Genomic DNA, 11,960 nt, shown 5'->3' on the forward strand with positions numbered 1-11,960 from the left:
TGGCAATGTATCTCAATCAGGGCGGCAATTCACTCTTTCATGTATTTGCTGTAGGAAATTCCATTGTAGTAACACAGTACACGCAGCAAAAATTGACCGCCATGGAGTTATGGGGGTTGGGGGGTGAGAAGCATTAGCATCACTTCTCTTTTTGAACTCTTTTATGCTCAGTACATACATGTAACCCCTATCCTGCAATTCTTAGAACTTTCCCCTACACAGGAGACTGGAGTTTTCCCATATGAAAACCTGGAAAAGGGTCAAAACATTGTCTCTTTGATTTAGTTACACTTACTGTGACTTGATGTAAGTATGCAGATACTGCGAAAATGAATCCCCTCTTTTGCGCTGGGGATTTGATTCCTTCTGGAAGCACGTCTTCCATTAAGGACTAGAAGAAAATACTTTATAAGACCTGCAGCACCCTCCTCACCAAGTATCAAACACAAAGACAGCAGGCTAAGGAATAAGAACTCTGTAACGCTGATGGTCCCAGCTCCACTTCAGCATTATCAAGGAAGTCCTAAGAAACATCAGGCTCTTAATGTAGGCTTTACGTCCTGCATAATCAGAGCTTAATTGAAGGGCCATGCTCCACTCCAACTTATAGAGAAACAAAAAAAGGCATGTATCACAGTTCTTGTGAGAAGTGGCTCTTTCTTCCATCCTGATCCCTGATCAGTTGCTTAGTAAACCATTCCTTTGTCCTTTGGAGATTCTTAAATCTTCAAAGGTGAATGGTGGCAGGAGCTAGCAACAGGAAACTTTGCTCCCCTGCCCTCTCTCCCTGTGGAGATTGGCCCCAAGAGATATGGCAAATGAATAAGCTGGGAATAGTGCAGCTATTGTTAGACTGTAATTCCCATCATCCCTGACCATTGGCTATGCTCTCTGAGGATGATGGGAGTTAGGAGCCTATCATCATCTGGAGGGCATGACAATGGCTACCTCTGGAATAGGCAGAGGCAACAGCAGGGAGGAGGTGGTGAACCCACCCAGGGTGGTAGGCTTCCAAAACCTGGAGACACCACTGAAATGGACCTATAATGAGGTCCTTATGGTAAACCACAGCCCATAATATCTGACATGAACGTGATGTACCTATGCCTATACGAATTCCTTTGTTTTGCAACTTGGTGTGATTTAGACCTCCATGCCACCAACTCTCAATATATGGTTGTTGTTTTCTCTGGTGTTCAAGTGGAACTGGAAAAATGCTAACCCATGCCCCCCCCCCCCGCAAGTATGCTTGTTTTATCAGAGTTAGAGTCATGAGTCACAGAAGAAAACCCCCCAAAGGATCAACCACAGCAGTGCCAGGGGCTCCCTGTGTGTGTGACAGCAAAGTTCTACTCAAGGGCACAAGGAGGATGTAGTTCAGCTGTGACCGGACGTCACCACACTCCAGATCTGACAGACGGCAGGGGGCCTCTCTGTTTTTGTTGTTCCCATCCTAAAAATACTTTCATACCAAGGAATGAGAATGAGATAAATAAGAGGGCAATGGGGGGGGGACCCTACAGCAAACACACACATACACAAACAAGAACTTCATGCTTTTTTCTATGACAGGGTCACTTCTCTTTCCACCAAGGCACACGGTTGATGCCTCTTGCTAGCAGGAGGTAAATTGCCTTGTGACATTATACCAGTTTTTGTGAAGCACTATAGCCCTGACAGCTTAGGGAAAGCAGCAGCACAAGGAAAAACAACCAGCAGGAAAGGAGGGAGGAACACACAGAGACCAAATATACGCAACACTGGCAGCTGTCAAATTTCTGAGCCAGGACCTGGTTTTCTCATTGCCAACTATAGAGACAAGAACCCCACCTCCCAACACACCACACAAAGTCACAGAGAAGAGGTTTCTTTCCCTGTGCCATCTTAAGAGAAGCCAGAGCCCGACTGTTCACAACAGTACATTTTAAATCTGAGTCTTTAAAGATCATATCCTTAATTATTTCATAACCTCTCTTAAGACCATAAGCGCAGGGGGGAAAGGCAGTGAGACCAGGAAGTTGGCACAGTGGATTTGCCACTGGACATTTACATGTTGTAGATACGATTGAAATCTGGCTTTGAAGAGCATGTCTGAAAATTATTCTGCTAAGAGGCTTTAAAAAGGCTCGGCGGGGAAGCAGAAATGTATTAGCAGGCTCTTCTCCAAAAAGGTAGCTGCACTTTACATAGTGAAACGCCAGCTGAGACAGGTCAAACCGATACCTGTTTCGCCAGAGCTGAGAACGCACAAAAGTATAACATGCTTAGGAAGCAATTATAATAATAAAGGACTAGAGACTCCCACAATATGGGTCGGGGCTATGTGCCAAGTTTCTCCCCCCCCCCCCCCAGACATACTCTCTCCTAGCGTAACATCCCACAAATGCAAAGAAATGAACAGGTGCACTCGTTTGACCAAGTGTAAGATGCTGCAGGATAGCCATCATGCAGACCTCTCAAACACCTACATAAAGAACCTCCACTATATTTTGCATGTTGTACTTCTATCCACATCTCTTGTGTGCACACAATAGTTCCTTGGCTTCAGGCCAGACTCTCAGACATTGAATTGAATACTCTTGAAGCAAACTGGTTTGTGGGTGCAGGTGGGTGTTTGCCTGCAAGATACTGGATGATCTTCAAATGGGACAAGAATTTAGGAGCTTGTCATGCAGCTACAAGGACTAGAAGCTTACTTGCTTGCAAGCAATTTGTTAATCGAGACCTCTGAAATTCTAACAAGATCCCACAGGACTCACAAAAAGCCACATATAGTTTGAGCAGGACACCAAACAACTGAAGTGCCATTGTTGTGACATTGTGGGAGTCACTTCATAATGCAAGGCAAGTAAGAGGAGAAAATTACATCCATATTTTCATCACCACCTAAGTGTTGAAACATAGTGCCTTTACGGATACACGTCTACTTATGGACAGAAGTCAATATGAACATCAATAGGGACTATATGCAGCAGCTGAAAGGAGAAAGCTTTCTGAACACATCTCACCCCACTAACTCCTTTAAAGTAGGCTTCAAGTGCCGGCTTGGTATTAGCCACCAAGCTGATCTAAGCAGTGATGTAATAATTGTATCGAAGCCAGCTACACTCCAGTGGGCTAGTAACCCAGTTTCATGCCATCAAACCTAGCTGCACACCAATGAAATTAGGTTCTTCTACAGGAAGGAGCAGTAGCAGCTCTGACAAAAAGAGACTTTGCCATCACCTCGCCAGACACTAAGGAGCTATCAGAGGCACACTGGACAGGAGAATCGTATCCAACCATGCTGAACAAAGCAGCTGCTTTTAAATACCATCATCTTTATTTTAACAGAGCACCAACTTTTTTAAAAAAGAATAAATAAGGTGGAAAAAAGAAACTCAAACTTCCAGTCTCCCCTACATTTCCATTCCCAATGGTACCTAAGGGTATGAAGGGAAACTGCTAGTTCTTTTAAAGGAGGGGGGAAGAGTTCTATATTGCAAAAGGACCTGAATCTCCACTACATAGAAAGCATCAGCTTTGGTGCGGGCTTATCAATTTAGTAATTCTTTGTTTTAAGTGCAAGAGAAGCAGCATGGAGAAAAGGCACTATGATACAACATAGGCAGCAAAACTAGAGCAGTTGTAAACAAACTGATAGCTGCACAGTCTCATGCTTTCAGAAAAAGAGAATGTGATGGGGTACAAAAACAATTTCTCGATTAAGCACCAAAGCACTAACTTTTCTTCTTAATTTAATCAACAGATGGACCTGTTGTGTTCGTTTTGAAAAACAAAGCACACACACTGGTCCCCAAGAGCTATGCTGGGATGGTGGGTGAGCAAAACACAGATGGCACTCAGCTTTGGCACAAGGTGATGGTGGGTGTTTCCAGGGCACATGGAAAGCTGAGTTATCCTCACTCCCCTTATTCCACAGGTGAGTGCTTTTGCCCGCAGCCATGAACAACATTATAATAACCCAGAATAATTTATGGGTCTATTCTCCAGACATCTATAAAAATGCAGGAACAGTTGCTGTGGAAAGATGCAATGCATGTAGGTGACCCTAAAGGAAAAAAGCACCTGCCCATCAGTTGTCTGCACAGTGTTTCAACGTAGGACATAATGGACTTCAAACCCAAATCATGGTAGGGACTGGGTGTACCTACTGCTCCCTCTCCTGTAGAAGCAGACAAGTCAAATTCAAGTCAACGTGACACCCCAGGAAAAAACGCACGACTGTTCTCTGTGCAGCCTTTATGTATCCAATGGACACAGATACCTGAACAGAAACAATCAGAAGACTATAATTACTGATGCCTAAGAGAGAATGGTAACGCACCTTCCTGCTGCGCCGCTATGCACGCTTGCTGTGAGGGTCTAAGCGGCACTTACTTCTGAGTAAACGCGCACAGGCTCGGACTGCCTATCATCCTCTCATCATCATCATTTTAAAAACTCATCATCATCTCCTCTTCAGTCCTACTCCCCAGAAGCCAAAAAAAAAAAAAGGCACCCCCTCCTGGTTTGGCTATATATGGAGGAACAGAAACATTTGGAAGCTTTTTTAATAATAATAATAATAAATACACGCCAGGATCTCCCCTCCCGAACAGTAGCTGAAGCATAACAATAGCAAACTCATTCCGCCCGTCTATCCCCCCGTTTTTCTTTTTGGTGGGGGCAGATTTACAAAAAACACACACCAGCTGCTTAAACCCTTCACTTCCAACTGAAACAGCGATACGCCAAGAAGAAGCGGCGGTTGGGGGCTGGAGAGGAATAGCAGGGGGATGAGGAAACCAGCTCCAAAAACAAAAGTCATCGGAGTTCCTTCCTCCTCCTCCTTTTGCCCAGCTGCGAGAGACACATTGGCCGCAAATGCCTTCATCACCACCATCATCATCCCCAACCCACCTGGAAAGTTAAAAAGAAATAGAGAGAGAGATACATATATATAGATGGGTCCTACCTTGACTGAAGAGGAAGAAGCAGAGGAGGACGAGATCTGTCTGAAAAGCTTTCATTCCTTAAGAGTTCGGCGGGGAAATAAGAGAGACGAACTTGCGCGCTTTTGCAGTTTCGGGGGCTAGCTTTATCTGCCTCCCGATGCTCTCGCCTGTCTTCTTCTCTTGCCGAAGCCCTCTTCCTACCCACCGGCGAAGCGTTCGCTGGGTTGGCAGCAATAGCGGCGGCGGCTCCTGCTTCTGCTGCTAAGGCGGAGATGGAGTTTAGTTGCTCAGCCTCGCTCGCTCTCCCGGCGCCTACCTCCTCTTCGCTCATGTACGCGCTCTTCTCCGCTCCATTCCCTGGCTCTCTCAGCCTCGCCAGCCTCCTCCCGAGGAGCTCCTCCCACAGCCGCTGCCTGGACTGACTGACACGCCGACTGGAGTAGTCTTTAAAGAGGAACGACTTGCGAGCAACCTGAGAGAAGGAGGGCGGTGGGGTTATTCTCTCCCCCTTCCTCTTTCGCCTCGTCCCCCTTTACAAAATATGTGCTGCTATTATTACAAGTTCAAGTAATATTTTTTGTTGTTGTTAGTCCAGCCTGAGACAGCCCGATCCCTGGGCATGTTTTGCTCAGAAGAAGCAAACCCCTTCTGAATTCAATGAATCTCCAATCTCAGGGAAGCCTGCCGCACACCTGCCGGAGAGAACCTCGCGCGGAAAGCACTGGAGTTTACTTCTGAGGAAACGACCCTTACGCGACTATTCCAGGCGTGCTTTCTCAGAAGTAAACCCACTGCGGTCAATGGGATTACTCTCTAGTAAGTGGGCATAGAATTGCAGCCGTAAAGGGTTGGTAGGAAGGCTCCTCTTCTACAGGAATGAAATTAACATCTCTCCCCCCCTCCTCCCCGCCCCCTCTGCCCGCTTTTGAAAGGGAATCTTGCAGCCCGATCCGATGCATGTATTTATTTGCTCTGGAAAGTAAGTCCCATAGATTCCGATGAGACTTCCTTACCAGGTATATATGCTTCGGATGGCAGCCTTGCCGTGCCGATCTAATGCACGGTTTACGCTGAAGAAAGTTCCACAGAGAGCCCAATTAGAACTTACTCGCAAGTAAGCGCATAGACACGCAGTACAAAAGAAAAGAGACCCGGAGATTCCGATCCTGAGCACACATACTGGAAAGCAATTTCTACGGAAAACTCGAAGCATGCATGTACGTATAAGGTTGGACAGGGAACGTGTCTCAAATACCGGGGGCTCCTATGCCTTTCAGAACTGCGCAACAGAGAGAGGATGTTTTAGCAGGTGCAACTTCGCTCCCTCCATATAGAATGCAACATGGTTCTAAGAAGCAGAAGAGCACGCGCCGGTAAAGAAGCTGGCAATCCTCCTGAGCTACAAGTTTGGATCCCAGGCAGGAAACAGAGGGAAAGGATGGTTGATAGTTGCGACTGAGTAAAATAAGCCTGCATTGTAAAGAAGCCTCCTTACTTGCTTTTAAGCGAAGTTCTCTTTTCTCCGGTTGTAAAGGGAAAGACTTCAAAATGAAACGGCTATCAAGAGCGCAAAGCGCTACAGTCCCTTAATGCCGCAAGTTCTTGGAAAGGGTGGCAGGTGAATAACCTGCTTGATTACTCTTGAGACTAACACCTGAGCTCTTGAAGATTACCTTTCCTGGAAAGCAGTGCTGCCGACGAGGAGGGGGGAAAAGCTGTCTGAAAAGTTATTGTGAGGTATTTAAAGGGCTTAATAAGGCACAGGCCCCTAGCAGACGTTTGCATATACTTTATAAAAATTCCTCCTGAAAATGTAACAGCATTTTAACTAAAAAAACAAGAGAAAGAGGTCCTGGAGCTCAAGCTCCCTGGGCAATTTCTGTGTCTCTCGTTTTTCCAATCTTAGGGTTCAATTCTTCACAATTCCACACTAGTTAAGATTATTTTTTAAAGTCCTCATGAAAAATCATTCAGCATTCTAACATGAATTTCTCCTAATGAACACATTTTTGTATGCAATTCTGCCTAATATACACATTTTTGAAAAGCAGTTCCCCCACCACTAAATATAATGCCTTGTGGGTGTTGTTTTCAATAAACTATAAAATACACAGAATAATGTTTGTAATGGTATTTTAACACACATTTTACCCTAGTACGTTCATTTTTGCACACATTACTTAGCTGGATAACTGCGGTGTAAAATTCAGAGAAGCGAGAATTCCAAATGATGGCTGTATTGGTTTGTGTGTAGTTTCAGAAACTGCAAATTTAAATGTGAACTGAATCAGATTTTACCCTTGTCCCAGCCTTCAAAGCCCTACTAGCTGTATGGTTGTCAGCTTCTCCCTGTCTTTCTTTTTTCTTTTTAACTAGATCTCAGCTGCTCTACTAGATGAAAAAAACCCCCAGATAATGTTAATCCCTATCCCTGCATTTCAATGCCATAAAAAGATTTACCTGTTGAATTTCTGACCTGCCATGGAGCAAGCCAGCATGCCTAGGAGTACTTGGTGGAAGAGTGAGGGGAGAGTAGATGGTAGGTACACACCCTGTATTTTTCCTATTTTATTGGTTATTGTTTTTATACCATCAGAACTTAAATCCTAAACTTATTAATTTTGTTTAGCAAAATAATAATTTGTTTACTTATTAAGGGAGTTCTCTGTTATTATGCAGGGTATATGGATGGTTATATAAGTACTGCTTGTTCTGATTTCTTAAGCGAGTCTTGACACCTGAGTTGCAATCTTATTGTTAAATGAAGAGTGTTCTTCAAAACAAAATAATTATTATTTGATTTTTTTCACATAAGGGTTTATGTAATCCTTGTCCTCATTTATCCCTTTCTCTTTATTATTTCTACTGGCAGACATAAGAGAAAAGTGAAATAATGTCCTTAAAAAACACACACAAAAAAAACATTATTTCTGAAATATACACAGATAAGCTTCCACAGGAAAGCAATTTCTGAGTTGTAGGAAAGCTGCTGGAAATATATATATATCTTCACTAGATGCTATTTCTTATAATTCAGTATGTGTGTGGTTGTTATTAGGAGAGATCCTGTGGAGTAGAGTTGTTCAGTCTAGACCCAACTGAGCTCCTGTTTCATGTACTGCAGCCTTTGCCCTCCAGATGTTTTAGACTACAACTCACATCAACTCTAACCAGCATGGGGCTGATGGCAGTTGCAGTCCGCAATGTCGAGGGGTTGGGGGGAGGCACCAGATTGGTGAAGGCTAATATAATGTTAATAGATATTTCACCAGCCACTGCAGGTTTTCTTACTACAATGTTGCTGTAACAAAACAAAATCCATTGGGGAAAGGGGAAAGGCCTTGTGGTAGATCCCATGTTTTGCATGCAGGTGGTCCCAGGTTCAATCCCCAGCATCTCCAGGTAAGGTTCAGGAGGACTCACATCTGAAACCCTAGAAACCCACTGTTAGCCAGTAGCCAATACTGAGCTGGATGGACTTGGCATAAGATTACTTCTGATGTTCATAGTTCTCATTTTCATGTAATCTTAAAGCAGACCTTCACAATTTGTGACATGTCAGAATGAATGCCATCTGCCATCTAGGCCAGTCCATAAAATCTACCTAGCAACCTCCTGAATTTTATGCCTGCCAAGGACTGGAGGGAAATGGATTTCAGAAGTATATGAGAGGCCACAGTATATGGCTGGTGGTGCAATGCTTAATCAAGTAACTAGTTAGATTAACCAATTATGAAATCTATTGATCAGCTAAAAAATTAACTGGGCTGATTTTTTTTTAAAGGAATAATTTGTATACTAGAAGCAACTTTAACAAACAACCAAACACCTAATGAGCATGAACTTAAAATATGTATTCCGCTTTCTACCCAATGCAGAACAGGATGAGTCTCCTAAGGATACTTGATGAACGCGCATCAGCACAAAGGATGGTGTGTGTGTGTGTGTGTGTGTGTGTGTGTGTGAGAGAGAGAGAGAGAGAGAGAGAGAGAGAGAGAGAGAGAGAAGACAGACACACAGACAGACAGACAGACAGACAGACAGACAGACAGAGTGCATTAGATCAGTGATAGTCAACCTAGTGCCTTGGACACCAACTTCCTGACTATTGGCCATGGTGACTGGCAGGGCCGAATTTAGGTTTGATGAGGTCCTAAGCTACTGGAGGTAATGGGGCCCTTTATATGTCCAGCTGTCCTTTGTCAACAACAAATTGCCACTGTTTTTTGTGTTGAATATATGCTATATGGTAATTTATGGATCTAATAGGTATCTAAAGCCATTTTATTTGTTTTTTATCTTATATTTTGGAAATGTGCATCCAGGCGTTTTTCCTTTAATTTTTTTTGGGGCCCCCAAGAGAGAGGGGGCCCATGCTATAGCTTGTTTAGCTTATATGTAAATCCAGCACTGGTGGATATGTTGGGAGTTGGAATCCAGCATCTGGATGGCCACTCCTGCTTTAGATCAGTTGTTTTCTTTGCATGCAAATTTTAACTAAATAGTTAATTGACTAAAAGCCATGCAGTAAATCGGTTAAGATTTCCACAATTAGATAACTGCCAATGCCCTAGTCACAAATTGTGCAGGGGCAAAATATTTAAGCCAGAGAGTAACCACTTTGAGTTAAGGCATTGATGGGCAACCTCCAGAGTTTGTCTGAATTCAGCTCCTATCCTCTTTAGCTAGCATGAGCAATGGTCAGGATCAAGGATGTTGTGTGCTAGAGTCCAACACCATCTGCAGGGCCACAGGATCCCTTGATTTAAGGGTTCCTGGTTTGACATATGGAAAGAAGCAGTTATCTATTTTATTTTATTTGGTTTTTTTGAGGGGGTAGGGTTTTGTCAAACAGTAAAGGTCACATTTCTGTCTGATGTGTGTGCTAATCCCTACACCTCGGCATCTTGTAGATTATAAATCAGCCTGTTCTTTTCTTGCAGACACTTAAATCTCCTCAGACAAAAAATCAATTTGGAAAATGACTTTTTATAATCAACATAAATGTATACGGTTAATATAGCACGGCTTTATATATATATAAAAGAACACAGAGAGAAGTTATTAACTTTATGTTCTTAATCAGGGAGTGCTTGGTTGGGAATTGTTTTTGTGGGTCAGCCCTAATTCCAAAAGGCTTTGCCAACCTGGTGCCCCCAGATGTTTAAGACTACAGCTGTGCTGGCCAGTACTGATAGGAGTTGTAGTCCAAATTATATGGAAGGCTGGTGATGGTTGCTGCAGGTTAAGAAAGGGGAGGGTCAGTGATTATTATTTTTTAAATGCACTACATTGTACTTGTGACAAGGAAAAAGCTGATGGGTATTTCCCCCCTAGTATAATAGTGCAGAGCAGAAAAGGGGGTTTTATGACTCTCTAGAGGTTGTCTGACTCCAACTCTCACCAGCCCCAGGCAGCATGGCCAATGGTCAGCGATGATGGGAGTGGTGGTCTAGCAACAGCTGCAGAGCCACAGGTTCCCCATCCACGTAATGGGGCTGAATACACGCAGTACATTTAAAGCACATGACTTCCCAAAGAACCATGGAAACTGTAGTTTACCTCTTACAGAGATGTAAGTCCCAGTACCCTTAGCAAACTACAGTAGTCAAGATTTTGCAGCAAACTCGTGTGCTTTAAATGTGCCTTACGTTTATGGTATACAGCAGCCAGGGAGTTGGAACAGATTTTTGAAAAAATGCACTTCCTGACTTTTTCTTTGTGGGATCCACAGACACAAAGATGTCCCAATGATACATCCAGAAAGTGAAACAATTTTCCCTTCCACTTACTTGTTTTCCTATTGCTGGACAACCTTCTTGTCCTCCTGTCATTTCCATGTATTTGTTGTTGTTGTTGTTTAGTCGTTTAGTCGTGTCCTACTTTTCATGACCCCATGGACCAGAGCACGCCAGGCACTTCTGTCTTCCACTGCCTCCCGCAGGTTGGTCAAACTCATGCTGGTAGCTTCGAGAACACTGTCCAACCATCTCGTCCTCTGTCATCCCCTTCTCCTTGTGCCCTCCATCTTTCCCAACATCAGGGTCTTTTCCAGGGAGTCTTCTCTTCTCATGAGGTGGCCAAAGTATTGGAGCCTCAGCTTCAGGATCTGTCCTTCCAGTGAGCACTCAGGGTTGATTTCCTTAAGAATGGATAGGTTTGTTCTTCTTGAAGTCCATGGGACTCTCAAGAGTCTCCTCCAGCACCATAATTCAAAAGCATCAATTCTTCGGCGATCAGCCTTCTTTATGGTCCAGCTCTCACTTCCATACATCACTACTGGGACGTATTTCCATGTATTTACAATGTAGCAAAAATGAAGTTCCTCTGTTTAATGCCTAGACCGGTGGCATTGGGGGAAACAACCACCCAAAGCTGTTCCTTTTTTGGTTTTAGTACAGCAGTTCAGGACATAGGAGCATTGTCACAAAGATGCAGGTGGCAACCTTAATTTCCTTGCTCCTCCCTCTGAGCAGCAGACAATTTGGCAGACAGGGCTTATGAGAGAATGGGGGAATCCTGCTGGGTGTGTGATGGACTGACTGTCTTTGTGAAAGATTCCCTTCTATAATCTTAAAGATTATAGTGTAGTCCTATATAGTGCAGTCCTAGGCATTTCTTAAAATCTCACTGACTGGGCTCATTCCCAGGCAGATAAGTATATGATTCCATCCTAAGGGGAGGCCAAAAATTGTGTGGTTCAGGGAATAAAAGTATGTTTCACAAATTTGGTTCAACTAACCAGCAGCTTCAGCATGTGGCATTGAAATGGCAGTTATTTGGGGCAGAGAACCAAAAGGGGCATGTGCTGCGAAAAGCATCCATTTCAACATGCCTGGCCACTGTTAAAAGACATAGGGGCATGGAACTGATTAAAAGGTGCCAAGCGTCCACTGAGACAGAGCAGGGAGAGGAATGAAAAGTTAGCAATTGTCAAGTTTCAAGACTAGCCCTTCCCTCTTCTTCCATGACCTAGTGTAGAGCATCTGCTCTTTGTGTGTAGAAGGCCTCTGGTTCAATCCC

At 43.8% G+C, this 11,960-nt stretch overlaps 1 protein-coding gene across 3 annotated transcripts in view; it reads right to left on the reverse strand.

The window, feature by feature from the left end:
* The window catches only part of KIRREL3 (kirre like nephrin family adhesion molecule 3), a 775,275-nt gene extending 764,379 nt beyond the window's left edge, over positions 1-10,896 (reverse strand). Inside the window, exons 1-2 of one of the 3 annotated variants that reach the window (XM_028708148.2) lie at positions 10,730-10,896; positions 4,958-5,409 (exon numbers count right to left, since the gene is read on the reverse strand). In XM_028708148.2, the coding sequence (XP_028563981.1) occupies positions 4,958-5,012 (55 nt within the window). In that variant the 5' untranslated portion in view covers positions 5,013-5,409; positions 10,730-10,896. Of the gene's footprint in view, positions 1-4,957; positions 5,426-10,729 lie in introns of those variants that run through there. The other 2 variants (XM_028708150.2, XM_028708149.2) reach the window with 2 other exon arrangements.
* Positions 10,897-11,960: the final 1,064 nt, after the last annotated feature.

The sequence above is a fragment of the Podarcis muralis genome, chromosome 15 (genome assembly GCF_964188315.1).
Source record: "Podarcis muralis chromosome 15, rPodMur119.hap1.1, whole genome shotgun sequence".
In the NCBI taxonomy this organism is placed as follows: Eukaryota; Metazoa; Chordata; class Lepidosauria; order Squamata; family Lacertidae; genus Podarcis; species Podarcis muralis.